At 54.4% G+C, this 27,196-nt stretch overlaps 12 protein-coding genes across 12 annotated transcripts; 5 read left to right on the top strand and 7 right to left on the bottom strand.

Annotated features, from left to right (window-relative positions):
- Positions 1–198: 198 nt before the first annotated feature.
- On the top strand, positions 199–1,474 carry BDP55DRAFT_558204 (RNA recognition domain-containing protein; the record flags this gene model as incomplete). Its single annotated transcript, XM_060569778.1, has 2 exons — positions 199–817; positions 879–1,474. The coding sequence occupies 2 exons, from the start codon at positions 199–201 to the stop codon at positions 1,472–1,474; spliced, it is 1,215 nt and encodes a 404-aa protein (XP_060426601.1).
- Positions 1,475–1,606: 132 nt separating this feature from the next.
- BDP55DRAFT_558197 (urease) lies at positions 1,607–2,600 on the bottom strand (the record flags this gene model as incomplete). Its single annotated transcript, XM_060569777.1, has 2 exons — positions 1,607–2,367; positions 2,435–2,600. The coding sequence occupies 2 exons, from the start codon at positions 2,598–2,600 to the stop codon at positions 1,607–1,609; spliced, it is 927 nt and encodes a 308-aa protein (XP_060426600.1).
- A 153-nt stretch (positions 2,601–2,753) lies between these two features.
- Positions 2,754–3,735, top strand: BDP55DRAFT_672845 (uncharacterized protein). The gene is made up of 2 exons (XM_060575554.1): positions 2,754–3,318; positions 3,470–3,735. Exons 1-2 carry the CDS (start codon positions 3,149–3,151, stop codon positions 3,633–3,635), a joined length of 336 nt encoding a protein of 111 aa, XP_060426599.1. The 5' UTR covers positions 2,754–3,148; the 3' UTR covers positions 3,636–3,735.
- Positions 3,736–5,218, bottom strand: BDP55DRAFT_615803 (replication factor C). Its single transcript, XM_060571260.1, has 3 exons — positions 4,952–5,218; positions 4,673–4,893; positions 3,736–4,615 (listed from the first exon to the last, which is right to left on the bottom strand). Exons 1-3 carry the CDS (start codon positions 5,065–5,067, stop codon positions 3,867–3,869), a joined length of 1,086 nt encoding a protein of 361 aa, XP_060426598.1. The 5' UTR covers positions 5,068–5,218; the 3' UTR covers positions 3,736–3,866.
- Positions 5,219–5,275: 57 nt separating this feature from the next.
- Positions 5,276–7,713, bottom strand: BDP55DRAFT_672838 (uncharacterized protein). The gene is made up of 3 exons (XM_060575553.1): positions 7,437–7,713; positions 6,441–7,371; positions 5,276–6,384 (listed from the first exon to the last, which is right to left on the bottom strand). Exons 1-3 carry the CDS (start codon positions 7,566–7,568, stop codon positions 5,462–5,464), a joined length of 1,986 nt encoding a protein of 661 aa, XP_060426597.1. The 5' UTR covers positions 7,569–7,713; the 3' UTR covers positions 5,276–5,461.
- Positions 7,714–7,825: 112 nt separating this feature from the next.
- Positions 7,826–9,569, top strand: BDP55DRAFT_770885 (low temperature viability protein). Its single transcript, XM_060581100.1, has 2 exons — positions 7,826–7,919; positions 7,974–9,569. The coding sequence occupies exons 1-2, from the start codon at positions 7,900–7,902 to the stop codon at positions 9,208–9,210; spliced, it is 1,257 nt and encodes a 418-aa protein (XP_060426596.1). The 5' UTR covers positions 7,826–7,899; the 3' UTR covers positions 9,211–9,569.
- Positions 9,570–9,967: 398 nt separating this feature from the next.
- On the top strand, positions 9,968–11,212 carry BDP55DRAFT_530750 (MCM3-associated protein; the record flags this gene model as incomplete). The annotated part of the gene is made up of 1 exon (XM_060567842.1): positions 9,968–11,212. A coding segment is annotated over one exon (1,245 nt), but the record flags the coding sequence as incomplete, so codon positions are not given.
- Positions 11,213–12,975: 1,763 nt separating this feature from the next.
- BDP55DRAFT_558051 (uncharacterized protein) lies at positions 12,976–14,259 on the top strand (the record flags this gene model as incomplete). The annotated part of the gene is made up of 1 exon (XM_060569756.1): positions 12,976–14,259. The coding sequence occupies one exon, from the start codon at positions 12,976–12,978 to the stop codon at positions 14,257–14,259; it is 1,284 nt and encodes a 427-aa protein (XP_060426594.1).
- A 447-nt stretch (positions 14,260–14,706) lies between these two features.
- On the bottom strand, positions 14,707–16,398 carry BDP55DRAFT_558178 (LPXTG-domain-containing protein; the record flags this gene model as incomplete). Its single annotated transcript, XM_060569775.1, has 3 exons — positions 14,707–15,749; positions 15,808–16,059; positions 16,116–16,398. The coding sequence occupies 3 exons, from the start codon at positions 16,396–16,398 to the stop codon at positions 14,707–14,709; spliced, it is 1,578 nt and encodes a 525-aa protein (XP_060426593.1).
- A 2,387-nt stretch (positions 16,399–18,785) lies between these two features.
- BDP55DRAFT_558152 (family 43 glycosyl hydrolase) lies at positions 18,786–19,808 on the bottom strand (the record flags this gene model as incomplete). The annotated part of the gene is made up of 1 exon (XM_060569769.1): positions 18,786–19,808. One exon carries the CDS (start codon positions 19,806–19,808, stop codon positions 18,786–18,788), a length of 1,023 nt encoding a protein of 340 aa, XP_060426592.1.
- Positions 19,809–21,863: 2,055 nt separating this feature from the next.
- Positions 21,864–25,037, bottom strand: BDP55DRAFT_247935 (trub family pseudouridylate synthase). The gene is made up of 12 exons (XM_060566257.1): positions 24,692–25,037; positions 24,496–24,608; positions 24,374–24,417; positions 23,804–23,850; positions 23,735–23,750; positions 23,545–23,666; positions 23,382–23,485; positions 23,254–23,325; positions 22,981–23,196; positions 22,808–22,862; positions 22,647–22,751; positions 21,864–22,589 (listed from the first exon to the last, which is right to left on the bottom strand). Exons 1-12 carry the CDS (start codon positions 24,807–24,809, stop codon positions 22,144–22,146), a joined length of 1,458 nt encoding a protein of 485 aa, XP_060426591.1. The 5' UTR covers positions 24,810–25,037; the 3' UTR covers positions 21,864–22,143.
- Positions 25,038–25,329: 292 nt separating this feature from the next.
- BDP55DRAFT_247879 (uncharacterized protein) lies at positions 25,330–27,149 on the bottom strand. Its single transcript, XM_060566256.1, has 5 exons — positions 26,634–27,149; positions 26,496–26,577; positions 26,292–26,443; positions 25,435–26,242; positions 25,330–25,379 (listed from the first exon to the last, which is right to left on the bottom strand). Exons 1-4 carry the CDS (start codon positions 26,887–26,889, stop codon positions 25,443–25,445), a joined length of 1,290 nt encoding a protein of 429 aa, XP_060426590.1. The 5' UTR covers positions 26,890–27,149; the 3' UTR covers positions 25,330–25,379; positions 25,435–25,442.
- Positions 27,150–27,196: the final 47 nt, after the last annotated feature.

Here is a 27,196-nt window from a genome sequence, read left to right as displayed (position 1 = left end):
GAACCACTGAGGATGCGCGCGCCATGGTTTGCGCCACAGCGTTATCGCGATAACAAATTTCCAAGCCTCGCCGCGCGCCGCTCACTGTTGCCCCGTCGTCGACATCCATCCAAAAAGCACACATCAACACTCGAGCTATCCCGTTACCTCTCTACTACGACATCCACCGCATCGAATTCCCCCCACCCAATCGCAATCATGTCGGACGAAGTTGCGCAAGCCCGACCCGAGGAGGTCGACGGACAGGAGCCCGAGGACAATGGGCAGGAGACAGCGCTAGCGACAACCACCACCGAGGTCGCCGCGCCGACAGAGCGAAAAGTAAAAAAGATTATCAGAAAGAAGAAGAGGCCGGCGCGCCCGCAAGTCGACCCGTCCTTCATCACCTCGGAGCCTCCGCCGCAGACGGGAACAATCTTCAACATTTGGTACAACAAATGGTCTGGCGGCGACCGCGAGGACAAGTACCTCTCCAAGACGCACGCAAAGGGCCGCTGCAACGTCGTCAAAGACAGCGGGTACACGAGGGCCGACAAGGTCACGGGCAGCTACTTTTGCCTCTTTTTCGTGCGCGGGATATGTCCCAAGGGCCAAGACTGCGAGTACCTGCACCGCCTGCCGGGCATCCACGACATATTCAACCCCAACGTCGACTGCTTTGGCCGAGACAAGCACTCCGATTACAGGGACGATATGGGTGGTGTCGGTAGTTTCATGAGGCAGAATCGTACGATTTACGTGGGAAGGATACACGTCACGGATGATATCGAGGAGATTGTGGCGCGTCACTTCGCGGAATGGGGGCAGGTTGAGCGAGGTGAGTTCATACAGGAAATCTGCGCCGCATCAGGGGAAACGCATGCTAACTTTCCATCTAGTTCGCGTACTCAACACTCGTGGAGTCGCATTCATAACATACTCCAACGAGGCCAACGCACAATTCGCCAAGGAGGCCATGGCGCACCAGTCTCTGGACCACGAGGAGATCCTCAACGTGCGCTGGGCGACGGCAGACCCGAACCCGATGGCGCAGGCGCGCGAAGCGAGACGGATCGAAGAGCAGGCCGCTGAGGCCGTCCGGCGCGCGCTCCCCGCGGAGTTCGTGGCCGAGATCGAGGGCAAAGACCCGGAAGCCAGGAAGAGGAGGAAGATTGAGAGCAGCTACGGGCTCGAGGGCTACGAGGCGCCGGACGAGGTCCACTTCGCTCGGGGCGCCAACGCCGTGAACCCCGTCGGTCGTGAGGGTCACGAGATGGAGTACCAGGAGCGGCTTTTGCTTGAGAGCGGCGGCCAGGAGCAGTACGAGGGATTGCCTATGCTTCAGCAGCAGCCGGCGGTTGTGTCTGGCGGGATCTTCTCCAGCAGTACGCTCGCGGCCCTCAACTCGTCCAAGGTTGCTGTGGCGTCGAAACCAAAGGTGGCTGTGTCTACTGGGCCGTTAGTCGGCTACGGCAGCGATGATGATTCCGACTGAGCCCCAGGCCTGGTTGGTTTTTTGTACGATTAACAAAGGGGCAAGGAAAAGAACAAAAGCGATCATGATACCCCATTTGAGAATGGAAACACATCAAAGTTAGAGAAGCCGAGTGGTAGAGAAAAAAGAATATCAACTGTTGAATATCCGTGAATACAGAGTCTCGTGTCTGCCGATCCATAGATCCATCACCGGCATCGTCTGTCCGGCTCTCTCGATGGGCGTGCTCCATTCTCGCTCAATGGCGACGGAAATGAGTTGCTGGACCTGTGTGCTCGCGAGCACCTTTTGCGCCTGGTAGGGCCCAAACATGCTGGCTCTCACGGCGGCCGAGATGAGGGCCTTGACGTGGCCCATCATGAAGATGTAGGCCGTCTGCTGGAGGGTGAGGCCCACGATGTTGCAGATTGCGCCAAAGAGGGGAGCCAGGTGAGCGAAGACGGGCGGGGGTTCGGCCTGGTCATCTGCGGTTGTCGCTGACGCTGACGTTGACCGCGACGAGGTAGCTGTCTTAAGAAGCGCCGCGTACGGCTGGAGAGTCGCGACAAGGGGTGCGGGGAGGGAGGAGGCGAAGGAGCGTTCCCAGATGGAGAGGAGGGCACGGCCTTGCGCGATGGAGGCGCGGCGGCCGACGGTGCAGATGATGGCGGCGTCGAGGTTGTCGTCTAGATCCGCGATGTTGGAGGGGCAGCGGTGCGCTGCTAGGACGAAGGGGAGGGTCGTCGAGGCGTAGGCGGAGATGGATTCCGGGAGGAAGGTGGTGAAGGAGGAGCGGGGCCGGGTGTGGGCTAGGTAGGACTCGAGGCCGCTGCTGAAGGCAAAGGAGCCGAGGGGGAGGGCTGAGTCTGAGAGGAGGAGGAGGTAGTGGTTTGTTTGTGAGGGGGATGGCGATACTGCATTTGTGTTAGTTAAAAGTCTGAGATATTTCATGTTAAAGACATTTAGTTGGTGTCGACTGACATGAGGGTTTTGATGAGAGACTTTGAGACGGTAGAGAACCGATGGGCTCTTCTGTATGCCCTTTGAGACCCTTCACCTTTTCCCTGGCAGCCTTGAGGCGTGCCTCCAGCTCCAAGATCTCCCTTTCAGCATCGTCTACGGATTCATCCCGCGCAAGTGAATCCATTGGGAAGCCTGCAAAAGCCCGTCTGAAGATTAAGACTCGATGTTGCAGTTGATAAGCTTCCGATAGCGGGAAGAGGACCCTGCAGGATCGGGGGGAGTAGTCGTTCAGGGGCTGCATCGAGCCTAGGCGCCCGCCGCCATCCTCCCACTGCAAAGATGGCCGCGCCGCCGGGGCACTCTGGGACTTCTGGGACTTCTGGGACCTCTCTGCAGGGATCTTGTTCGGCGTCTGCTCTCGTCCCACCCGCCCGTACCAACTTGCTCACCTCGGCGATTGATGGAGTAAAAAAAGAGAAGAGCTTCACCTTTCACGCCTTACAAGGTAGCTATAGGAAGCCCGCTCGGTGAAAATCGTACGATCTCACCAATCAAAGGCCTCGAGATTTCTCATTACTGAATATCTTCAATTGCACCTTTCAACGTCGCTCCCTCATCCTCATACGACCCTCCTCTCTGTTTTGAGGTCTAATAAGTCTCGACGTCATCAACTCCTTCTCCGCAGACACTGAACGTAAAGCGACCGGCGCCCCGGTCGACAATGCCAGGAGAATGGCAACGCACGACAAGATGAAGAGCGCCGAGGCCGACGACGCCGCGTGGGAAGCTACCCGGGGAGCCTTCATCGGCGCCGCGAGATGGGGTCTCGGAGCCGCCGTCGTGGGCGCCTTTGCGTACAAGTTCTCGCCTCTGTACAAGGGCCTCACCATTCAGTTCAAGATGTAATACGTCACCTCTCTCTCTCACGCGACAACAACTCAAATCACTATCATTTCCCCTCCCTCCCCCCTTTTCCTATCCCACACTGTTGCTCATTCACTCGTTCATTCCGTCGTACTATTGCTTGAAACGAGACTGACATAACCACGGCAGCTATATGCAAATGTCAGCCATGGTGCTGGGAAGCATGCTGGAGGCGGACAGCAGGTTACGAGAGTATGAGGCCCGGGTCAGATTGCAGAAGCGCATTCTGAGGGATAGGGCCAAGTGGGAGAGATTTGAACGGGAATTTTATGAGAATTCCAACGAGAAGAAATGAACAGTCACCATCACAGGCGAATAAACCGAAATTGATCACTCTCCAAAGGACTATTGATCTCAACCTGTATTTCATAGTATTGTATAACATTGGACAGTCAAATCCTTGACTTTTTGTTTTTCGAGCTTCACAGAAAAAGGTACCGCAGACCTGATTTAACCCCTAACGCCGGATCATGCAAGTCATTATGTCCCGCCAGCAGCGAGTCTTCTATCGGCTGCCAAATTTATTTCATTTTGAGGGACCCTCAAACTTCTTCGGGTCCATGTTGATCTTGCAGAGCCTCGCAACACAGCCGCTCAACTGCAGCAGCGTCTGCACGCCCTCCAGAATCTTCATGTGCGTGAAGCCAATCTCCTTGATGAACTCGAGCTTGGAGTGCTCGCTCAGCGTCGGGATCGTCTTGGTGACCTTGAACATGGTGCTGATGATGTCGTGGCTCGAGTACCCCAGGTCCCAGAGCTCCCGGAGACTGTCGAGCGCCGAGTCGACGTTGCCCTCGTAGCACGCCTTGAGCATCGCCTGCACCTTGATCGGGTGCGGTGAGTCCACCACCTTGAAGACGTTGTCACCCGACACGAAGCCGAAGCCGGCAAACGTCGACTGTAGGTTGTTGATGGCCTGTCGCATGTCGCCCTCGGCGCTGAAGACGAGCGCCGCGAGGCCGTCGTCGCTGTATTCCACCTTTTCGGCTTCGATGATTTGCAGGAGACGCTTGACGACCTGCTCGTCGGTGAGTCGAGCGTAGCGGAGGATGGCGCATCGTGACTGCAGCGGCTCGATGATCTTGTTGGACTGGTTACAGGCGAAGGCGAAGCGCGTCGTGTTGGAGTAGATTTCCATTGTCCGGCGGAGGGCCTGCTGGGCGCCTGATGTCATGCTGTCGGCCTCGTCGAGGATGACGAGCTTGTGGCGGCCCTGGGGCAGGGTGACCTTCTTCTGGGCGAAGCCCTTGATACGGTTGCGAACGACGTCGATTCCTGTGCTCGGGCGTTAGCATTAGGTATGCCAAATCAAGGACATGTTTGCTTCCATACCTCTCTCGTCACTCGCATTGAGCTCCAGCACAGCCTCCTTATATGTGTCTCCGAGCAACTGCCTCGCTAGGCAGAGCACACTGGTAGTCTTTCCGATACCAGGCATACCTGAGATGATGACGTGCGGCATGTTGCCCTCCTTTGCAATAATCTTTAGGCGATCAATCGTCTCGGTGTTTCCGACTACATCGTCGAGGAAGACAGGGCGGTACTTCTCGACCCTGAAGAGCGCGCGTTAGCAGTTGGGTTAGAAAGCTTGAGGAAACTAGAATGACTGACCAGGGAAGCTCATAGTTAGCTACGCCATTTGACGCCGCAGTCAGAGCCTTCTTGGCTGCGGACGTCGAGGACTCGCCAGCCTCCTCTGGCTTCGTGATCTGCTTCTGAGCGGGCATGGCAGCTTTTTTTTTTTGGCTGGGGTGTTGGGAGGTGCAGATAGCAGATCGTCAAGTCCCTGGAGTTCTGTGCGGGCAGCGGGCGGAAGCACTTTACGCGATGCTTGTCGAAAAGACGCGTCGTGTGCGGAACGCGCTAAACTTCTCTGGGATCCACCCTAGTCTTCCCTGCCTATTCTTCAGAATTCAACCTCACCGACATCTCACCAACACATCTTGTCAGTCCTGAGATATTTGTCCTCCTGGGCTTCAATACGTCGACATAGTCTCAATCGTAATTCTCACATTTTTGCATTCTGAACCGTTCACGCATTACCTCAACAAAAAAAAAACTCGTAGCATAAAGGCATTCAGCTTTTTTTTTTTTTCATTGCAATTTGTTCATCCAAGGTATCTAGTCGTCGTCCTCATCCGCCTTCTTCTTACCCTTCCTGGTCTTCGCACCTCCCTTGAAGTGCTTCTTTCCGGACGACAGCTTCACATCTTTGGGGTCGACTCCGCTCTCCAGAGCAATCATTGCCCGTGCCTTTCTTCCACTCAAGTGCTTCTGGCCCTGCTCCGTATACTTGTGGCTGAAGGGCATCTTAGTGTGGCCGCCGCTGCTGTTGGGGCCAAAGAAGCCCTTGTCAATCTGCTTGGACTTAGGGCCAGCTGGTAGAGCTGCAAGGTCTGAGGGAGCTATCGAAATATCATCATCGACGATGGACATGGTGTCTAAAGACGTGCTGAGGGCTTGACGCCGCTTCTCGGGGAGATGCGTCTCGTCGTAGAGCTCTGCGTTGAACTCGGGGCCGTCAACTGTTCCTGGTGGTGGTTCACAGTACAGGAGCTTTCCGGCAACGTAGTCCTTGAGGATGTATCGAGAAGCTCTTGACTCGTCAGGCTGACCCAGTCCCTGGGTCTGGAAGCCTCTGGCTCTGGCATATGCGCGGAGCAATTCCGGAGCGGTAGGAATGCCTGTGCCTCCTTCTTCGGCAGCGCGGGTCCTAATCTTGATTCCGTAAACGGCTTCCAAGAAGGTCTTGGGTATCCTCCTGGTGACCAGCCCAGCCGGTCCCTGGAACTCTCGCAGTTGATCGATGGGCAACACACCGTTGCAGACCAGGTCGGCCTTGGTGTTTGCGAAGTTCGGGTAGACCAAACCAGGACAATCGCACAGGACAACATTCTCGCTGAGGTGGATTGTCTGGAAGTGCTTTGTCTTTCCTGGCGTTGACGAAACTGAAACCTTCTTGGCACCAATCAAGGCGTTGATGGTGGAAGACTTTCCGACGTTGGGATATCCGACAAGACCAATCTGCAACTTGTGTCCAGGCTCTGATGATTCACCGTTAGTTTCCAATCCAAATTACGTTTTGGGGTTCTCATCATACCTGCGTTCTCGGGAGCGTGACTGAGGAAGATGTCCTCCAGCTCCTCGACCGTAAGAATTCTCGTGTCTTCATCATCAACGTCGGCCTCGGCCTCCGGCTGCGAGACCGCAGGCTGAGCAGTCTCTGCGCCGCCCTCCTCTTTGTCATCCTTCTCTTCCTCATCTTCTTCTTCCTCCTCTGAGCTCTCCTCCTCGGCAGATGCGGCCTCCTTCGTGGCAGCCTTGGAGCTGCTGCCAGCCTGCGGTTCTTCTTCCTCTGATTCGTCATCGTCATCGCTCTCCATGGCCTCCAACAGTTCTTTCGCAAGATGCGCAGAGAAGAATCTGTACGCAATGCCGTTCTCCTTCAGGTACTTGGCCCACATCTTACGCTGTGTCAGCGTGAGCATATCTGCCTTGTTGATGAGCAGCAGGTTCTCTTTCTTTGAGTCGATGTCTTTGACGTAGTGCTCCAAATCCTCGGATCTGAAAAGCAACGGGTTCCTGGCATCGACAATCTGGACGATCAAGTCTGATCGTTCAATGACACGCCAAAGTTGTCTCCACACCTCGAGGTTACGCTCGAACGGCGTCATGAGGAGATCGTTGTTCTCCTGAAGTTCGGCGAGGCCTCGGCGCCAGTCAAGGAAACTCTCTCTCTCCCGTCTGTCCAGCTCCTCCGGTGTGGTGGACGCATCCCACTTTGGTCTTCTCGGCACTGTCAAGCGTCCCCTGTGCTCTTTTTGCTTGCCAATGATGGCCCTTTCCTCTGCTCCAGATAGCAAATACGGGTTCTTCTGGTCGGTATGGATGATCTTAACGTTGTTCATTTTCTCCGCCGTAAAGTCCGTGCCCGCCAGCTCTGCGGTCGCGAGGAACTCGTCGAGAGCACCTTGCTCGGTAACCGATCGCATTTTGACCCATGACGCTTCTTGTCGCTCGTTCGTGAGGTACTGGTAAAGTGTGAGTATTTGTCTTGAAAACTTCGGAACGAGAAGACCCGGCGTTGCCTCATTACCTCTTCTCCTGTGGCGTGGTTCACTCTGGTGATGGTACTTTTCTTCCTGTCTGCGCCACGACCCTTGCCAAAGCGATCGTTCATCAGGGCGTTGCCCAGCCCGGCGGTCTTCTTGGATTTGGCGTGCACCATTTTCGCGGTGATATCTGGTCTCTCGCTACTTTGGAAAATAAGGTGAAAAATGCGCAGTGGAAAGAAACGACTCCCAAAGCTGCTTTGTGAATCAGAATGAGTAATAGTGGGAGCCCGTCGCAAGTGCCCGCCTTGAAGAGAATAGCAGTGCCCCGCGACGATTAATCAGCGGGGCAAAAAAGTGATTTTGGGCGTTTATCGATAAGAGATTTTTTTTTGCGACCGCGGGGCTCTCATCTGTGCGTCCCACTGAATCTCTCCCTCTTGCGCACCCATCAGTCAGATCGACGAGCCAGTCTACCATTACCCGAAACACTCCAAATCAGACAAGATGGCGAAGGGAAAGAAATTGTAAGTCTGTTACTGACCACTTCGCAGGCGTGGTAGCTGACAACCTTTTCTCAGCGACAAGAAGAGTGCGCAGCACTTCACCCTCGTCCACCGACCGCAAAATGACCCCCTCATCCACGACGAAAATGCGCCCTCGATGGTGCTCAACCCGGTGCCTCAGAAGGGTGGGCCGTCGAAGAGCAAGCATCTGAGCGACCTTGCATCTGAATTTGGGTCGGAAGCAGGCAGCATACGCGCAAACGAAGGAGAGGCAGCAGAATACGGCGTTTACTACGATGACACTGAGTACGACTACATGCAGCATCTGCGCGGCTTGAACTCTGGAGGTGGTGAGGCCGTCTGGGTTGAGGCCTCGGGTGCCGCAAACAATGACCGAAAGGGAAAGCAGACGCAATCACTCGAAGATGCGTTGCGACAGATGGACCTGGAGCAAAAGAGCGAGGCTTTGCTGGATCCCTCCCTCCTCCCCAACAAAAACCTCCCGCGAACCAACTACGAGACACAGGTGGATGTCCCCGATGCCATCGCTGGATTCCAGCCCGATATGGACCCCCGGTTGAGGGAGGTGCTGGAGGCATTAGAGGACGACGCGTATGTGGATGATGACGACGACATTTTCAAAGAGCTGTCCAAGGACTCGCGCGAAGTCGATCAGTACGAATTTGAGGACCAATACGACTATGACGACGAGGATGAGGGCTGGGAATCAGACGACACTGCCAAGCCGAACAAGGAGTACAAGGATGGAGCAGTGCCGCAGCTGGTCCCTGTTGAAGGGGAGGCGTTACCAGAACACCAGAACGAAGACTGGATGGAAGACTTCAAGCAGTTCAAGAAAGATCAAAAGGGCGGCAAGGTCCAGCCGGCCAAGGACACCCCGTCTGAGTTGCAGTCCTCCATTTGGACCACGACAACGATGGGTGGCCGGAAGAAGAAGAGAAAGGGAGCGTTGACCAATCCATCAGCCTTTTCTATGACCTCGTCCGCCATGGTCAGGACGGAACAACTCACCCTTCTGGACGCCAGATTCGACAAGATTGAGGAGGAGTACACAAATGAGATGGGTGACGACATGGCATCTGTCTCGGAAGTATCAACGGCGACCAGTGTGACCGGACCCACCAGAGGCGACTTTGACAGCATCATGGATGATTTTCTGGGCAACTACACCAGGCCTGGAAAACGGACAAACAAGAAGAACAGGCCGCAGACTGGTCTTGAGCAACTTGACGAGATCAGACAGGGTCTTGGCCCAGCTCGGTTTCGTTCACTCAACACCAAGAGGGTTTAGGTGTGTTTGCGCCCAAACACAGAAGCATTCGGCGCAGCCTAGATTCCGGTCATCGAGATACCCTCACTGAGTGCCAGACTTTGCATTAGATCTGAGCTCCATAATGTTATGATAAACAAATTGATGTTTTATGAACCATCATTTTCTCCAACTTGATCTGAAATTTGCCACAAGCTGAGTCCTTAGAGAGTCCAGCGGCTAATGATTTTGCGTACAGTGATTCACACTTGTCGCTTCCAACAACGTGAAAGTTCTCTGTAGCTTGAAAGATTTGCCGAAATCTTCCTTCTGGAAGGAACACTCGAAAGTGCATGTGAGGTATGCTCCCGCCGTGGGAGGAGAACCTTGAGGAGTTCATCTCACACAGAGGGCGTGGATTTATCCCACACACCCCTGGCTCAGTGGGCAGGAACGCACCCAGCTGTGGGTCATAGCTTCGCTTACTTTAGACGCCTTTAGACGCCATACACGCCGGGGAAAAAACGCGGCAAACGCAGACCAGCTCCATCCTAGTTCTCCACTTGGTTCTTGTCTGCCTCATCGTTTCCTTCTTGGAGTTTCCTTTCGCGAACCCGACATGACGTCGGTCTCTTTCCCTCCAAGCAGACCCGACAAGAAGCTATCGCCATTCGGAGGCATATCGACTGGTGGCTTTGAAAGTCATTCTGACGCGAGCAAGAACGTTTTCGGCTTCAATGGAGCGGGCGCCGGCGGTGGGCAGCGGTCGACACGCAACTTGAATAACCAACCTCCCGACATGACGACTCCTGCGACAAAGCGGAAGGGCGTCAACCCGTTCGATGGCGCCAGCTCAGACGACAACCGACGACGAAAAAACACGAAGGGAGATTCACAAGGCGACTGGAAGAAGAAGGGTCCCAAAGCGCAAGGCGCGAAGCCCAATGGCGCGAAGGCGCCGAAAGGGTTCGGAACCACCCAGTCGCGCGGTAGTTTCGGTACCCAAAACAACAACAATCACAGCTCGGGCTCTACCGACTATGGAACGGACGATGCGAACGGCGAATCAAACGGTGACGGCACGGCATACTCCGACAGAATCTTCTCACAACTACGACAGGATGGAATCGCGCCGCCAAAATGGCCGTCCGATCCAGGAAACACGACGTCAAAGGCCTCGATGGCTAAATTTAGGGAAGAATACAAGACATATCGCGATCGGGCCAGGATTTCGTTGATGCGCGCCGGCTTGATTGACGATCCCGATAAGCCAAAGCGACTGGAAGACGCGATTGACTTTAAAGGCATCTGCGACGCGATGTGCCCCGACTTTGAGAAGATTACTCGCATCACCGAATTCGATGTTCAGTCTGCCGAAAAGGACCCCCGAACCACTTTCGCCAACACATCAAAGATGGTCAAGAAGCTGGCGCGTTCCGCAGCTGGCCAGGAGGCTCCGTTACCCATGGATGTCAGATCTACAGCAGCCCTCCGAAGGACGCTCGACTATCTCATCGACGACCTTTTACCGATCGACGACAAGTTGCCTTCTTCTCATGGTTTTCTGTGGGATAGAACACGTGCGATTCGCAGGGACTTCATCTTCCATTCGACAATGTCCCCCGAAGAGATGAAGGACCAAGTATACTGTCTCGAGACGATTGCCAGGTTTCACGTTACAGCGTTACATCTGCTTTCTCAGGAGGGATTCGCGCTGGAAGACTTTTCAGAGCAACAAGAAATTGAGCAGCTGGGCAAGGCGTTACTTTCGCTCATGTTTGCTTACGACGACTGCAAGCCCCAAGGTGTTGTTTGCGAAAACGAGGCCGAGTTCAGGGCGTACCATTTGCTTTTCAGTGCAAATACTCCCAATATCCTCGACAACGTGCAAAAGGAATGGGGAGACTCTCGCTTCTGGACCGACTCCGATACTATCAGAACAGCCGTCTCACTCGTCGAGAGCTTGCAGAGTGCAGAGGACTTCCACGGTCCGTTGGGCTCGGGCCCGTCCATGGTGACATCGGGTGCACACCTCACTTACTTCAGAATCCTGCAAAGCCGGGAAGTGTCTTATACAATGGCATGCTTTGCAGAGATTCATTTGGGTCAACTCCGCCGCTCAGTTCTTCGCTCCCTGAAGAAGGCGTACACCAGACCACGACACGGGGCAAAAGACATCACGCCCTCTACACTAAACCGATTTCTTCACTTCGACACAGAGAATCAGGCGATTGAGTTTGTCGAGCAGCATGGTCTCAGCTTCTCGAATGGACAAGGACCAGCGGGCGAACCCGTACGACATCTTGATACGTCGCAGCGCATGACATGGCCGAGAATTCATCATAGTTTCTCTCAGAGATTGGTTGAGAGAAAACGAGGTTCTCGTAGTCTTCCTGAGATCATTCACCGCACAATAGCCGACGAATCTACGGGCGCTAGTCAACAGGCTCCTGCAGGATTTCCGACGGGAGCGGCTTCATTCAAGCCGCCTCCACAGCAGGCTCCTTTTGGAAGCCACCCGGCAACGAACGCAGACTCTCCTTTTTCCAAGTCTCCTTTTTCAGCTCCCCAAGCAGGCACCTCAGCAGGACTCAGTGGAACGCCGTCTTTCGACAAAGGTAAAGAATCTTCCACATGCTACCCATACCGTCGTAGCCTCTTGCGTGCTAGCACCGTTGTCGACCCTCAAAATCATTGCGACTCTCCTCCACCGGATCTTTCCTCTTCAGTCAAGATCGAACGTCATAGTGCCAGGTTTCAGACACGGCAACACTTGGTACGGCTGAAAGACTGGCGGTCGTTCCAGGGATTGAGAAGCGGTCAGATCGCGTTCTCAATCGGGACGAGATGACTAGTGATGGAGTGTCACTGGCAGAAGACGAAGAGGGTAGGCATAGCGAAACCGGAACTCTGCTAACATTGTGTCTCATAGCAACCGAAGGCCCCAAGCCGACTTCAACGAATTCCAACCCGTTTGGAAACCCCTTCTCAACAACTCCGCCGACGTTTACTGGTGCAACTCCTGTTCAACAAAGCGGCCCAGCCTCGTCAGCAACAGCAGTACCAGCTCTGAATCCATTTGCTGCCAAGACGAGTTCTTTTGGCAAGCCAGACGCTGCGGCCGAGAGCACGACGCCTAACAGCAACCCATTCGGTTCACTGAACCAACCAAATGGCACTTCCCAACACAAAGCCCCGAGCATACCGGCTTTCCCTTCCCCGGCTTTCGGTACAGGCGCAGAACAAAAGGCGCCGGCGCAAGCGCAGCCAGCTGCGTCGAAAGATAGCTCTCCGGCCATCACCGTCACTCCGCCGACACCCAAATTCCCCTTGCCAACTTCAGGCACAACCGCAGAGTCGTCAACGCCTTTCAAATTCCCATCAAATCCCGGCGTACAGTCTACGGCTCCGACCGCTACCAGCAGTCCCTTCCAACCAACTCCGAAAACAAATGCGACGCCGCCATTACCGTCCTTCTCAGCAGGCGCAGTGGCTCCCGCTCAGCCAGCGAAGCCTTTCGCGACATTTCAACCCCCACCAACTCAGTCTCCCAGCCTAATTCCCACCACGACGGCTCCATCTATTCTCTCTCAGGCACCTACAGGCTCTATTGCCGGGTCCGGGCAATCCCCATTGCCTTCCTTAAATTTCCAGGGAGGCAGTTCGGAAGCCGTGAAGCCAACGTCCTCAGTTCAGCAGAGCTTCCCTCCGGCCATCGCCTCGCCTATACCTACTGCAGCTTCACCGCTCGCCCAGGCAACACCTCCTCAAGCTCCACCCGTGAAGCAGCGGTCCAAACAGGATGTTATGGCCGACTTTGCGAAGTGGTTCGTTACCGGCGACAACGGGTTGATGCAAGAGTTCGAGAAATACATCATCGAGCAAATTGTCTCAAACGCCTTTGGGCAGTATCACAGGGAGGAAGAAGAAAGGAAAAGAAGGGAGGAGGAGGAGAGGGATCTAGCAGAAGCACGGAAGTTCCAGGTCTACAACCTATCTGTCAAGTACTTCTATCGATGGAAGGAAATCGCCAGAAACCTTCGCCTCACCAAACTTCGCAGACAAGAGAGGGAGGAGTACCGAAGAGTTCAGCGTGAACAGCGGGAGGAGGAAATCAGGCAGAGGAAGAAGGCAGCTAAAGTTGCCGAGGCGAAGAAAAGGGCTTTGGAGAAGAATGGTTTCGACCCTGTGGAGGAATTCAGAGAGCTCCTTCAACTTAGGAAAGACGGCACACAAGCCGACCTCCAAGCAGAGGCGGAGGCTCTGCTAGCAACCGGCATCTTGTCAGGCATCTCGGACGAACGACTCGCAGCCGCCCATGTCATGCGGCCCCCAGCGACGATGGAGACGCTTGCGACGAACACGCCGCTACCTCGATCCCGCTCGTCAACGGCCTTATCGCAGTCAACCACGGGTACCAAGCCCCGCGGCGCGAAAACACGGGCCATACGAGAAGAGTTTGGCAAGAGCGCTACCAATTTCCGAAGATCGCTGCCTCCCATGTCAGCCCACTCCTCGTCATCACGACTGTCTTCAGAGCCGCAGAAGCGCGTTAGCAAAGTGTCTGATCGCTGGCGTCTGAAGGCGATGGGGCTCGTTACGATGCCCGACGGATCAGCGTTGCCGGAGTCCATCGCAAACGAGATGCGGTACAACGGGAAACGATATGCAGGGCTCGGGTCATTCGGCTTGGACGGCACCGAGCGACGCCGGAGCGTCTCTGCCGATCTCAACCACGCTGCCGAGGCCCGGTTACGCTTTTCACAGTCGCTTAACGGTGGCAGTGGTAGTAGCATTGCCGCCGTACCGCAGGTCAACGGGACCTCACCGCTTAGTAAGAGGAAACGGGCTCTCGATGACGACAACGAGATTGCGGTTGTGGACGAAACCACGCGCGTCAAGAAGCGGCCGTCGAGTAATGCGGAGATTGATAGGATACTTCGGGAAGCGAGGGAGAATCTGGAGTCGTTGAGGAGTTCGAGGATCGAGCTAGACGAAGGGGCGGATTGGTTTAGGGAACAGAACGAGATGATGCACGCGGAGGAGGCGAGCAGGGCTAGCTCGCCGTGGGGGAAAAGCGGTCATCGGTGAAGGAGGGAGGGACATGGAGGAAACAAATGGGAGGTACGATATGCATCAGCATTGGCGTTTTTTTCCACGGGTACTTTCTTGGGCGTGGAGTATGAAGGGTCCTTTTTTTTTTTTTCTTTTTATCTCAAGTAGTTCTCGTCTTTGCAAAGGTACAAAAAACAATACGGGCTACGAATACCCCATAGAAGAGACTTGTTTGGAATATTATGATTCGTGTACGATGAATAGTGCATGCATGGCCATGGGAGTGACTTGATCAGATGAAGTGAGGCGTCTGTATGGGATTGGTATTATTTGTCTGGTATTGGGTATGATGAACCTCGTGTTCCGGTGCCCGCTTACTCCGTCATATTGTAGATTTACTCCAAAACGCCACTCGCTATCGGCCGTGACTTGTAACAAATGAAACCACAAAAAGAGCCCGTTAGATAGGATTAGACATGACAACTATCTCTTCTTGGGCGGAGGCGGCGGCGGAAACGCCACCTGGATCTTGTAGCTCTCTACGGGGCTGCCTCCCAACGAGGTAAGCCTCTTTGGCAACGGCCGCGCCAGATCGCGCACGATGCCGGGGATGGTCTTGGACGCATCCGATGCCAACGGGGGCGGCGGCGACGACTCGGTGTGGATGTGCCGGTTGTGCGCAGGCGCGGGCCAGCCGGCCTGGCTTAGCAAGGGGCTCGCCGTCGTGCCCGAGGTCGGGGAGGCGTACGTGGTGGACGGGCTGAAGGTCGCGGCTTGGCCCATTGACGGGGTGGAGAAGCCGTGTTCTGAGGGGACGTAGGGTCTGAAGGAGAGGAGGGGCGCCGCGGAGGTGGTTGATGTGGGCGTGGCGTACTCGTCTTGCGGGGAGGCCATGTTGTATTTTGGGGAGTGTGCTTTTACGGGGATGATGGGGAGGCTTGTTGTGATGTTTGCGAGGGTGAAGGGTTCCTTTGGAGAGGGCTTCTTGTCGGTGTAGGGGATGTGGTCTGCGGCTGTGAAGGAAGAGATGGAGTTGTGTGGCATCCAGAGACTGGGTTTTGATACGGGGCTGGGGGACATGTCTTGCTGTTGGTGTTGATGCTGCTGCTGCATGGACTCGTAATGATACTTCTCGTTTTGCGCTTCTTCTTCTTCGACGGAGAAGAAGTTTGGTTGTCTCGGTGTGAGATGCGTCTGGCAACGGAAGGAGAGGGACGAGGCCGGGCGATGACCCTTTGCGCGGCGAGAGAGCTCTGGGTTGATGCCGCGGCCTTCTCTGCGCGCTCTGCGCTTGCGGCACTGGATGAAGGTGCAGCCGGCAGCCAGGAGGAGTGCCACGATGGCTCCGATGACGATGCCCACGATGGCTGTCATGGGAAGGGTGTGGGTTTCAGCTTTGTTGGCATCTGCTGCATCCTTTGGGTCAACGACGGTGATGATGCCCTTTGTGAAGACGGTGTCGTTGAGGCCGACTAGTGTGCCCGGGTTTGGTCTCTGCTGGCAACCAGCTCCGAGAGCAACGAGGTCTGTGGAGGATGTTAGAGGTGCGTCTACAGGAGAAATCTTGACCAAGATATTACTTACAGTTTGATAGGTAGTAATGTTCACCACCTGCTCTTACACACGACAAGCACTTGTCGTAGGCTGAGCCGAGCATGGCACCGCCATCCGCATCGCAGTATGCGTACTGTGATGACTTTGTCGGGTCTAATTCACCATCTGTGAGAGCAGCCTCCAACGCGCCGCATGCCGTAGATGTTTGGCAGGGGTTGGAGCCCACGCCGGTGGCATTGGGGTACCCAAAGATGCAGTAGTCGAAAGAGTACCTCATGTTGTCTGGAGGTGTCGGTCAGCGCCTCTGATCCTCAACTGTGATTGGACTCTTGACTTACACAAAAACCAGTCTTGGTCGTTCTCATTGCCCTGAACAAAGGTGCTGTCCTGAAGACAGCTCAAACACTGTTGGTATTTCTGTCCAGCGGCCCCTGACTTGTAATCGTCGTCCACACAAGTAATGTCCTTGCCCTTGGTGTTGGAGGAGTTGGGGTCCGAGGCATCGAGACCGTTGGAGTCCAGACAGAAGGACGCACATGGCGAATTGGGCGCGACTTGAAGTGCTGATACACAGGCTGGTACGATTGTGGTAAGAAGAAGGAGGGCGGATCGAGCGGCCATTGTGGGATGTGGCCGGGTTGGCAGGGATTAAGGAGTGTAGTCGAAGTAAAGCAGAGCAAAGACTCCAGAGCCTTGCAAACTGTAATTAGGTAAATGATAGTAAAAGAGACAGTTGATATCTCGAAAAATGGGATTAGATATTGCCCAGTGTAAGCCAAGAACACAAACGAAACAATTTCACACAAACAGTCGGAATAAGCTCAGCAAGAAGTAATTGCTTCTCAAGTCAAGGTGGGAGAGCAAGGTGATATATCTCGCAGAAAACGCTGATCTCATCTCCACCATTCACTCGAGCAGGGGGAGGGGGGGGCCATATGCAGATGCAGGAACAGGATGGTCTGGAATGGTACGGTGATGGTCTGGAGTCGCCTGCAGCTCGCAGGGCCCATGAGATAGGATCCCGAATGTATGGGGAAAAGAAGCTACGAGGTAGCAGGCATTTGGCAAACGAAGCCATATAGAGTAGAGAGCGGCGTCCCAAGCCGGAGACGGGCCCGTCGTCCTGCCGCCCATCTGCTCGACCACGGTTCGAGATGGGTGTCGGCGTCGGCAGAGGGTGTGGTGATGTCGGATTGAGGCGGCCAATGATGGGCCAGCGCAGGTTCCCGAGGTTTACGGTTATGAAGTGATGGAGGGGAGCCGGGGAGGGGAGGGGACAATACTCTGGACCCGAGCAGTCACGCAGAACTGTGTCCTACATAGACGCCGTTTGCCGACAAGGTGAGAAGAGCATTGTCTCCCCCGTTGGAAAAGCTCGTCAGGTGAACAGGCGATGGGGAAGATGGCAGAGCGCTAAAGACTTCCCAGCACTTGCAGGACGGTGTGCGGCGCGACAACCTCAGGGCGGCAGCTTGTTGGTCTGCCGCGATGTGTGTTTGGTTAGCGGCCGGTGGACGATGCGCCATCTCTCTATCTGCCCCCAATGTGGTGGTGCAAGCAATCGATAGTGTGGTTTTTTCCCCTGGCGATTTTGCGCGTATATGTGCCCGCGCGAGTGTGCTTGTGCCTGTGCCTGGCGTTGGTGGGATGCATTGTGCAATGTTAGTGATCACGGCGGGCGGCTGTGAGAGATGCATGCACCCTTGGGCCTTGGGGAGCTGGGGGGGGGCCAGGAATGTGAGGAATCATTGTGCCAATGGGAACACGGCGTTTGGAGATTGATCTGGTTGGTGACTGGTCTGTTGGAGTGTTGCAGTGTTAGGTAGGTTGGAAGTGTTGGAAGTGTGAGTGACAGTCAGCAGTAGCCCGGCGCTTACCTGAGTGCCTGAGTGCCTGAGCCCCCCCCCCAACGGGCCAACCAAAGATGTGCCTGGCCATGGCAGTTGGTTCCTTCTATCGGGGCATTTGGACTCTCCACTTAAAGCCGTGAGCTCGGTCCAGCCGGTTCCCACTGCGGGACCCAAGTGGGGTTCGGCCAAGGGTACCGCGGTACTTGGCTTGTCGCTCGTTGGCGATCAGTTCTGGGTCTCGTCAATGCTCTTTCCCTTTTCTCTCATCCTCTTCTCTGTCAGACTGTCTCTCCCTTTTCCATCCTTGGCCCCGTCAGCCTTCAGCCACAACACACACACACACACCCTAGTCGCAATGCCTTTATCATCCAAATCCCGGCCTGTCTATCCGTAATACCTCTCGAGAGTTCCCTTTTTGGTTTTCAACCCTTTTACCAGACGTCTGTTATTAGGGGGGGGGATTAGGCAATGCTACACCAAACTCCGCATGGGTTCCCTGTTGGCAAGTGCTGGCATGAGCTTCTTTTCTTCGGACATGTTCACCCCTTGCAAACTCTTTCGTTACCTTGTCTTATCTTACTGAGCCGAACTTTTTGGTCTTACATCTGAAAGCTTGTCACTTTTTGCATCATTCAGGTGTTCGAACGTTTGGCTCAATACGGATTCATAGGAGTTCGTGATTCGTATATCTCACCCAAACTAGAAACTAAAGGAAAACCCAAATATCTTGTATTGTCGTCCTTGATTCCGATTCTCCCGTCATCGTGCGACGTTGCTTCCGTCCATTCCGACCATCTGGTGCGGTGTTACCTCCTTTCTCTTGTTCCCTCTCTCTCATGTCTCGCTCTCTTCTCGTTTGTCTCATAAAACGGGTGTGTGTTCAAAGCTCCAGTCGCTATGTTGATGTATCCAAACGCCCGCAGATGAGAAGAAACATCCCCCCAAAAACAAAAATCCAAACCCGGATTAGACTTCCGGCTGTGCATTCTTTGCATCGCTGAATATGTCCAAACGCTTTTTTTCCCTTCGCGTGGCTGTTGGTCCCCAACGAACCAAAAACCAGCATGCATCAAATATGATTACTGTTGTCATTAATCGCCTCCCTCACTCTCTCTTTCCAACTCTCTCCATCTCTCCTTTTGTTTCATGCCTTTTCTCTCAACTGATGATGACATCTCTGCCGGTAACCGAATAAGTCGTCTGATACATGCACCGCTGAGGCGCCGTCTCGGGACAGTTGCCGTGAAACAGCATCTGCCCGCCCCCAGCAACGCTCGTCGCGCCGCCCGGCGCCGTGAGGTTGAAGTCGCCCGTCTTGAGCAGCATCCTCGACGGCCGCTGATAAGGGCCCTTGATGTTCCTGCTCGTCGCGTAGTTGACGTTGTAATTGTCCGAGTTGAAGCAGAAGCTGCTAAAGAACAGAATATACAGCCCGTCCTCGGTGCGCACCAGGTCCGGCGCCTCGACTAGGGGCCCGTCGGCCGCCGTTCGGCTGAGGATCTGCACCGGGTCGCCGACTTTGCTGATGCCGTCCGCCTCGACTTCCTGGAGCATGATGGGCGTGTCCACGAGCGGCTCGACGCCGTTGTTGCAGTCGCCTCCGTTGCCAACGTTGTTGCCGTCCACCTTGTACACCACGTAGCGCTTCTTGGTCGGCTCGTCGTAGTAGCCCGCGGCGTCGATGGCGCCCCCTTGGTCAAAGGGACATACCCACGGCTCCGACGTCGGCTTGTAGGGCCCCGTGACGATGTCAGAGATGCCCACGCCGATGCAGTGCCGTCCGCCGCCGTCCTTGACTTCGCCAGAGTAGTACATGATGAAGCTGCCGTTGTCGAGCCTTCGTACGTCTGGCGCCCAGGTGTTGGAACCCGTGGCCCAGCCGACGTTGGGAAGGGCGTCGTTGTCGAGGAGTTCCCACGAACCCGAGATCTGCGTGGCTTTGGCGACCTGGATATTCTTGCCGTTGCCGTTGGTTGCGAAGGAGTACCAGAGCCCGTCATCACCCTGGACGAGGGCCGGGTCTGGGAAGTCGGTGTTGATCTTGGGCGTGAGGACCTTGTCTTGTCTGCCAACGACGTAGAGGGCGTCTACTGGTGCGCCGAGGACGGTTTGGAAAGCTCCTAGACTGAAGACGCCTGCTGCGAGAAGGGCATATTGCCGTAGTGATGTTGTTGAAAGCATTGTAACTGTGTATCTCTCTGTTTCTCTCCTGCTCTCTCTCTCTCTCTCTCTCGCTCTGGGGTATAATAGATATTGACAATTATGTGTAAGAGGGGGTGTGTGACATTAAAAAAGACACACGCAAAGGTGCGAAACAGATGTTGACTTGGACCAAAAGACTTCGCGTCCAAGAACAATATAGTCTTTCTGGGCTGATGAGAAGGGGTCTTTCTGCGTGTGAAGGTTTCTGGGGTGTTTGTACTCTTTGAGGGAAGAAATTGGAACAGGTCTATTAGAATCCAATTACTGAGTACACATTACTTTCCATAAGCAAAGTGCTGCCGTCATGAGTGTCATAGCGAACTTCGAGAAGGAAAACGGTTTCGAGGATCGTGCGGACGAAGGGCCCTTCTTGTAGTCAAACAAAACACAAGCACATACACAATACAGCTCACAGCTCACAGCTTACACCCCGAAGAAGAGACTGACAAGTTTGATGCGTGCGCAAGTGTGTGTGTGAGTGGGTAGGCGTGTGTAAGAGGACGAACCCCCCCCCCTTCCCCTTTGCCGGAAACAATGTACATTTGGGAAATCTTTTTCCTTGCTCTCCAGCTTTTCCAGGTATCAGCAGGGCTCATGCGGGAATGAGATTATCACTGCAAATGCGTGTGGAGAGAGAGATGTTGAGCTGGAGCAAGTAGCAGGAGTAGGATAAACCTCTCACGGCTTGTGGTGGGCTCTGTTCCATGGCACGTCAAAGCAGATGATGCTTGAAACAGGTGGGCCGGGGGGGGCGTGTGTGTGTCGTCGAAGTGCGTGGCAGCTTCTCTCACCTCACTCCTCGACCGGATACCCGAAGCTAGAACCTCTCAAGTTTCTTCCCTAATTTTCCCTGCTTGGAATCCTCCTGCTTGGAAAATCAATTTTTACACTCTTAGGGCTGGGCACGCGTCAGATTGGCAGCGACGGGGTGGTCAGATAGCAGGAATCCTGTTAGGCTTCCAGTCCACGAGAATCCAATGGTAGTTCTCTAGTTCTCACTCATTCTGTACATCTTTTCTCCTAATCCTCGTAGATTTTACTGCCCAGGATCGGAGAAAAGAAAAAGAAAAAGGATTTACATGGCATGCATAGGATTCCGGCACCCGTCTTCCGCCCCTTCCTCTAAAGCGCAGCCACATAAGAGCTACCTTAGTATAGAGTTAATCCTTGTTATCCCGTCGTCATGGGCAGTAAAGGAGGCTCTTGGGGTTGGGTTCACCGTTCAGACCACGGTGCCACGGGGATGTACTTTGGTTGACCGGGATGACGGCAGTGGCTCTTTTTTCCCTTCCCAAGGCGACGGACGGTGACCGGGGGTGGGATGGGTAGGCAATGTAGGTCCACGGGGAGATCTTCCACTGGCGGTGTCGGCCCCGCTCATCGGGCATGGGCGAAGCAGGGCGTGAGGGATGAGGCGCAACAGGACCCGGCATTCATTGATCCTGGAGACGGGGGGGCACGGGGGCTGTGAAGGGAGAAGTGATGTGCATCCATACCTACCAGTCCTGGCAGTCCATACTTGGTCCATACACGTGCCTAGAAGCCTCCAAGATGTCGAGGGCGAGGAGCGAGATAAAAAAGATGGAAGAAAAAAAAAGGCGGGGGTGACGTGCTGCCACGAGTGCCATCTCAGGGGAGCATTGAGAGGATCCGCACCTCCAGTAATTATACCCGGTCACGGTATTCTTGGTTGCATTATACCCAATTCTACGAGGCATCAAGGAGGGTCAGTGGCAGTTGCTGCTGTTTCCTTGGTTGGCCAAGGCATGTGGTCTGAGACATGCTTGGTGACAATGCTTCCTTGTACTTTTTCCCCTTCACAGTTGATAGGGTAGGGAACCCGTCTTCGGACGAAGGACGGAACACGTATATTGGCGCTGTTTATGACTGAGATTCCAAACAAAACTCGTTCGGACGAGATCCACGTTGGTCCGGGACCCGAACTGTGCTGCAGTCTGAAATCCCGCTGGGATGCTGCCGGGAGTACGTAAGTCCCTACCCAGCGTTTTGCGTGTACTTCCGTTTCAACACCTCTGCTCAACAACTCCTGGAATGTTTGCGATAACGTCGAGACAGTGACAGCCAGGTTAAAACGTGAACTGATGCGACAGTAGTAGTCGTCACTTTTGCTTTCCGTATAGGACCTATCTACTCCTATCCAGCCAGTCCCGCACTATGTTCAGAGAGAGAGAGAAATTCAGAGCCAAACGCCACTTGCCAAAGCCATTTTTTTATGATACAACAGCCAACCACCGACCATTGCCAACAAACACATGGTATCTTAGCCAATCGAGGTGAGGAAACTCGCAGGAGCTTACTCGCTGTCGTCATCGTCGTCAGCACCACCCTTGGCTGCCTTCTTCGCGGCCTTGGCCGCCTTCTTCTCAGCCTTCCGACGCTTGCGCTCCGCCTTCTCGTCGGGTGTCTCGCCCTCGTGCTTCTTGCGTTTCTTGGACTCGCCATCATCCTCAGCGTTGGCAGGGGTGACTGCGACGGGAGTAGCTGTCGTAGACTCCACCGCCTTTTGGGGAGTGGCCGGAGCCGCCGATGCAGCAGGAGCCTCACCAGCAGGAGCTCCGAAATCCTTGTACTCCGACACCCACTTGGCGGGAGTAGCCTCGTTGGGGCGGCCGTACTTGTCGAGCTTGCCGTCGGCCTTCATCTTCTTCTTCTCCGAGGCGAGGGGACCGAGGCCCCATCTTCTGGGGTACAAGTCGCGCTCCATGATGCATCTCTTGACCTTGGCAACAACGCCGTGATCTGCTTTTCCATTAGTCCGAGAGTCATAAGGTTGCAATGTGAAGAGAGAAATCTTACCGCATGTCGACATCTCGACGGTGGACATCTGGGCAATGCCGAGGGCGATGGCCTCACCCTTGGTGGTCATGAGAACAACCTCATCGTGAACCTCAATTTCGGACTCTAAAAAGCGGATCAGCATGTCAATCATATGTGACATCGTGGGGTTGACAACTCACCGTATCTCAGAAGACCGGGAAGCATAAGCTTAGCACCGTAGCAGACAGCGTTAACCTGTGAGGTACGTCAATATCAGATGCAAAGGCGATTCATGTGTCGACGACTGAGACATTGCCCACAAGGTCGCATCGACCGTGAGGGGTTTAGAGAGGGGTTGCAATGGATGACTTACAGCGCTGTCCTTGACCACAATACGCTTGTAGCTAGTGAGAAGAGTCTCCAGGGGAGAGATGACCTTGCGCAGGTAAGACTCATCCCTGGTGTTGTCCATCGTCCACTGAGCATCAAGCACGTCGTGCAAAGTAACCATCTCCTTGCTCTCGCCCATGGCACCAGAGCGCACTCTGCGGAGCTCCTGCATGTGGCCACCAACACCCAGCAACAGACCCTAATCCATGTAAGCAATCAGAACAAGGCTGAATGAACGACATTCAAAGTGACGTACGAGATGGACGCAGAGGGTACGGATGTAGGTTCCAGCTTCGCAAGAAACCCAGAAGACACCGAGGTGGCGATCCTGTGATTGAAACACGGTCAGCAGTTGTTTCCCAACGTTGGATTAGATCGACGTACATTGTCGAACTCGATGAGCTTGCTCTCGTGAATGGTACGGATACGCAGCTGACGCTTGACGGCAGAGATCAAAGGAGGGCGCTGGAAGAGGGCACCAGTCAAAGCTGCATCGCGAGTCAGAATACTTTCGGCAGTTACAACGGGGTTGTTCATGTCAACTCACTCTCGAGAGCGCGGGCGAACTGGACCTTGCCGCCGGGCAGCTTGTCGTGAAGGCGGATGACGGCAACATACTCCTTACCAGCAGACTGCTGGGACTTGACGAGTCTGGTGGCACGGTCGACGCTGAAGAATTCGTTAGTTGCAATTCTCTCATGGAATGCTCCATCGGATTTTGGTGGGTTGCTGCTCACCAAACAATCAAGCAACCTGAGAAAGTTAGCAAAACACGTTCGAGACAGTTATGTGGGAACGCGACTCACCAGTGACCTTGGGATCAAGGGTACCGCTGTGACCGGTCTTCTCAACGCTGCACAACAGAAAAACATGATTAGCGATGGTTTCTTGACAAAACTCGGAGTGTTCTGAAAGGCAAGCGAATGCCCCTCAAAATCGTTCGATCGTATGTGTTCCCAGTTGACAGACGGCAACGGCAGCATCCGCAGTCCCAAGACGTCGCAGTCTCATGGTGGTCCGGGCAATCGAGTTCCGACGATTGCCTCGCGAGGCATGCCTTCCCATGGCAATTTGCATCTTTCTCAACATGACATGCCAGCCGTTGTTGCCATGTTTCCGTAAAGACCATGACCACGGCTCGCAAGGTCGTTGGAAGTTTTCCACCAGGAAGTACCTGACCGGACCGTGTGGAGCCATCTGCCAAATGCGTCTTTCGCTGTCGGAACTCGCTGACCAGGTACCGCCATTGATACCAAATTTTCGTGCAGAGCATTGCCATAGAGAAATTCGACTTCGATGTTGGGGTCTAATCGTACGATCGGGCGCGGGGCATTGCTTTCACAACTACAAAAACGAGGGGATTGGGAATTGCATACCGAAGGATACGCTTGACCCAAGCGACAACCTCGTGGGAACTGGGCTTTTCAATAGTTAGCACATTGCACACCGAGACATATCGCGACATATCGCGACATATCGCAACTAAGAGAAGACATACGTTGGAGGGCTTGTCAAGGTTGATGACACCGGAAGAGATGTACGACTTGATGTCTCTCTTCAGAGGGCTGCATCCTGCCGGAATGGGGGTGAAGTGACCCGTTCGGACGAGAACTGCAACAAGCCTGGTCAGTCGTTTGTTTGTGATGATGTAGACGAGCGGTCGCTCCAAGTCCAAGAAGAGGGAGAAAACTTGCGCTTGTCGTAGTTCTTGAGCAACAGAGGCCAACTGCTCGTGTCCAGGTGAGGGACAGAGGACTGAGGCTTGATGGCGAACTCCTCCTCCTCGCCGTGCTTGACAATTTCCATGGCCATTGTTTCCGAATTGAACCGAACCGACAAAGGCGTGTCAGGTGCAATGGGTGTCTGACGTTGGCTCGTGAACGTCGGAATGGAAGGTCTCGTGGTGTTGAAGGACTTGAAGCTTCCCAATCCAAATTTTTTTTCTCTGGCTGTGGGGTGGAAGCTGCCAAAAAAATCCGTCGGGACCCACAATGTGGCGCTGTGTTGCCATTGAGCAAACACGATTGGTCACGCTAAAACACCTAGCCACACAGCGGACGCGCCTTGCACCGTTCCGCCTTCCTCAGCCAGGGACCAGCCGTCTTGCAAGAAAACTTGGAAGGAAAGAAGGGCCAAAGAAGTGGCTTGTTATCGTTATCTACCACACTCCACAAGGGAAATGGGACGAATGACGACAGGCTAAACTTGAGAATCACAGTCACGCACACCCAGCACTCATACCTTTTGACGTCAATCATCACAGTACATTTCTAACAATATCTCAGATTTACTGCCAGTAGGCCTGTTTTGCTATCAAGCCTCAAAGCTGATGCCAATCAATCGGTATCGCCGACTCCAAACTCCCGCTAAGGCAAAAGAACACTGCATGCAGAATGAGCGACACGTTCCACCCCACGATACCTTCAGTACCATTTACATCGCGCATCAGAGGGCATATCCTCTCCGCAAATCCTCCTCTGTCAGGCCGTGGTAGGCCGCCGGATTGTGCTCAGCGTAGACCGTGTGCGCCGGCTGCTGGACATTGGGTGGGCTCGGGTATCTCTGTCGGGCGTCCCACTCCGGCTCGACATCCCTCATCTCGTACGACTCGGATCGCTCTTTGCCTTTCGAGTCACTCCACCTCTGCTCTTGACTGTCTCCTCCAAACGCGAGACCAATCTCTTGAGGTAGTCTTTGGGGCTTCGCATCATTCACCGGCCATTGCATGGCAGGTGCCTCGGCACCGCTTACTGGGCTGTTGTACTGAGACGAGTATGGAGAGAAGTATCTCGTGTATGGTTGTTCCCCATTGACACTCATGGGTGAATCGTCCCATCCACGAGAAGGCCCTTGACTCTGCGGCGAGGCGTCCCAGGTTCGCAAAGGCTTCTGGCTAAGGGGAGTCCCGCCGATGCCAGTGGTATTGAGCGGTGTTGGCCATCCGGACCGACCGCCACCGCCCTGCTGTTTCATTTCGAGCGTCTTCAAGAACGCTCTACGTCTCCTCTTTCCGTTCCACACAATGCAGAAACCGGCGATGACGAGAAGGAGGACGGCGGCTCCAATCGCAATGCCGACCTTGCCGCCCAGGCTGATGGGACCGCTGTTGTAGTTTGATACGTATGTGTTGGTCGGCGTCGGCTCAGTAATGTTGACTCGAGTTTTTGAGAATGGAGAGCCGTCAATGGAGACCGTTGTACCGGGGACGGGTTTCTGTTGGCAGCCTGCATCCAGGATGGTGAGAACTGGGAGCTTGTCAGTCAAATTCTCACAGCAGGTTGTCGTAATACACACAGTTGGTGATGAAATTGTTGTTTCCTGCACGGAGACAGGCAGAACAGCCGGCGACCTGATTATGGTTCCAAACATCGCAGTACTCAAACTCGGTAACGTTGGAAGCCAAATCACTGTATGTGATTGCTTTTTGTAGCGGCTCGCATGCAGTCCTGTTTGATGGTTACTAAATATTCCAGTTCTCGGGGTCACTATCAGACATACCTTGTGAGACACGGGCTTGAGCCGACGTTGGGGTTATCTGGATATCCAAAAGTACAGTACGAAATGGCGTATCGCAGATTATCTACACCGACAAGGTCAGCCTTCCTCTTCAGCCTGGAGCCTGAACAAGGCACCTACACAATGCCCATTGGGTGTCTGTCTCGTTGGTACTAGTCGCAAAGTCACTGCTCAACTCGCAAGACACGCATTGCTGGTAGACAGAACCGGCCGCGCTGCTGGAGTACGAGTGCTCGTCGCAGACAACGTCATTCTTGGTCGTCGCATCGAGTACGTTGCCGCATAGCGTCTGGCAAGGTGAACCATCAGCCACGTGGATAGCCGACACCCGACTAAGCCAGAGGCCTAACACAAGGGCACCCGTCGCGGGGCGCATTTTTGGACAGAAAAAGCGAGAGCGATTTGAAATTTCGAAATTGCGTGTCCGACCAGTGAGTCGGCAAATATTGATTCACAAGGTCTCTTCGAGAAGACCCAGCTGAAGACCGTTTTCTGAGGGGCGAGACGTCTGTCTTACATGCCTGCGAGCGCCGGATATCTGACTGGTCCTAGCCGTACTGAAGGCGGTTATGCGACGACGAAGTTCACTATGCGAATATCCGTAGTGACATACGCGATGTGACGAGGCAAGGCTCATCGATCGTGGACAATGCGAAACAAGGCTTCATATGTGTTTCGGTGTT

Source organism: Colletotrichum godetiae, assembly GCF_030913485.1.
Source record: "Colletotrichum godetiae strain CBS 193.32 chromosome Unknown BDP55scaffold_37, whole genome shotgun sequence".
Classification (NCBI taxonomy): Eukaryota; Fungi; Ascomycota; class Sordariomycetes; order Glomerellales; family Glomerellaceae; genus Colletotrichum; species Colletotrichum godetiae.
The sequence above is the reverse complement of the archived record's forward strand: the minus strand, read 5'-3'. Positions and strand labels throughout refer to the sequence as shown.

What these genes read in the sequence shown, in the direction of transcription:
- BDP55DRAFT_672845 (XM_060575554.1), top strand. Translation starts at nt 3,149, where the DNA reads ATGGCAACGCACGACAAGATGAAGAGCGCCGAGGCCGACGACGCCGCG. An exon ending in CTCACCATTCAGTTCAAGAT is followed by an intron (nt 3,319 to 3,469) that starts GTAATACGTCAC and finishes TAACCACGGCAG; the next exon opens with CTATATGCAAATGTCAGCCA.
- BDP55DRAFT_615803 (XM_060571260.1), bottom strand. Translation starts at nt 5,067, where the DNA reads ATGCCCGCTCAGAAGCAGATCACGAAGCCAGAGGAGGCTGGCGAGTCC. An exon ending in GCTAACTATGAGCTTCCCTG is followed by an intron (nt 4,894 to 4,951) that starts GTCAGTCATTCT and finishes CGCGCTCTTCAG; the next exon opens with GGTCGAGAAGTACCGCCCTG. An exon ending in CAATGCGAGTGACGAGAGAG is followed by an intron (nt 4,616 to 4,672) that starts GTATGGAAGCAA and finishes GCCCGAGCACAG; the next exon opens with GAATCGACGTCGTTCGCAAC.
- BDP55DRAFT_672838 (XM_060575553.1), bottom strand. Translation starts at nt 7,568, where the DNA reads ATGGTGCACGCCAAATCCAAGAAGACCGCCGGGCTGGGCAACGCCCTG. An exon ending in ACCACGCCACAGGAGAAGAG is followed by an intron (nt 7,372 to 7,436) that starts GTAATGAGGCAA and finishes ACACTTTACCAG; the next exon opens with TACCTCACGAACGAGCGACA. An exon ending in TCACGCTCCCGAGAACGCAG is followed by an intron (nt 6,385 to 6,440) that starts GTATGATGAGAA and finishes GTGAATCATCAG; the next exon opens with AGCCTGGACACAAGTTGCAG.
- BDP55DRAFT_770885 (XM_060581100.1), top strand. Translation starts at nt 7,900, where the DNA reads ATGGCGAAGGGAAAGAAATT. An exon ending in ATGGCGAAGGGAAAGAAATT is followed by an intron (nt 7,920 to 7,973) that starts GTAAGTCTGTTA and finishes ACCTTTTCTCAG; the next exon opens with CGACAAGAAGAGTGCGCAGC.
- BDP55DRAFT_247935 (XM_060566257.1), bottom strand. Translation starts at nt 24,809, where the DNA reads ATGGCCATGGAAATTGTCAAGCACGGCGAGGAGGAGGAGTTCGCCATC. An exon ending in TGGGTCAAGCGTATCCTTCG is followed by an intron (nt 23,851 to 24,373) that starts GTATGCAATTCC and finishes TCTGTTGTGCAG; the next exon opens with CGTTGAGAAGACCGGTCACA. An exon ending in TCCCGGTCTTCTGAGATACG is followed by an intron (nt 22,752 to 22,807) that starts GTGAGTTGTCAA and finishes TCCGCTTTTTAG; the next exon opens with AGTCCGAAATTGAGGTTCAC.
- BDP55DRAFT_247879 (XM_060566256.1), bottom strand. Translation starts at nt 26,889, where the DNA reads ATGCGCCCCGCGACGGGTGCCCTTGTGTTAGGCCTCTGGCTTAGTCGG. An exon ending in AGACACCCAATGGGCATTGT is followed by an intron (nt 26,578 to 26,633) that starts GTAGGTGCCTTG and finishes TTGTCGGTGTAG; the next exon opens with ATAATCTGCGATACGCCATT. An exon ending in CAACAATTTCATCACCAACT is followed by an intron (nt 26,243 to 26,291) that starts GTGTGTATTACG and finishes ACAAGCTCCCAG; the next exon opens with TTCTCACCATCCTGGATGCA.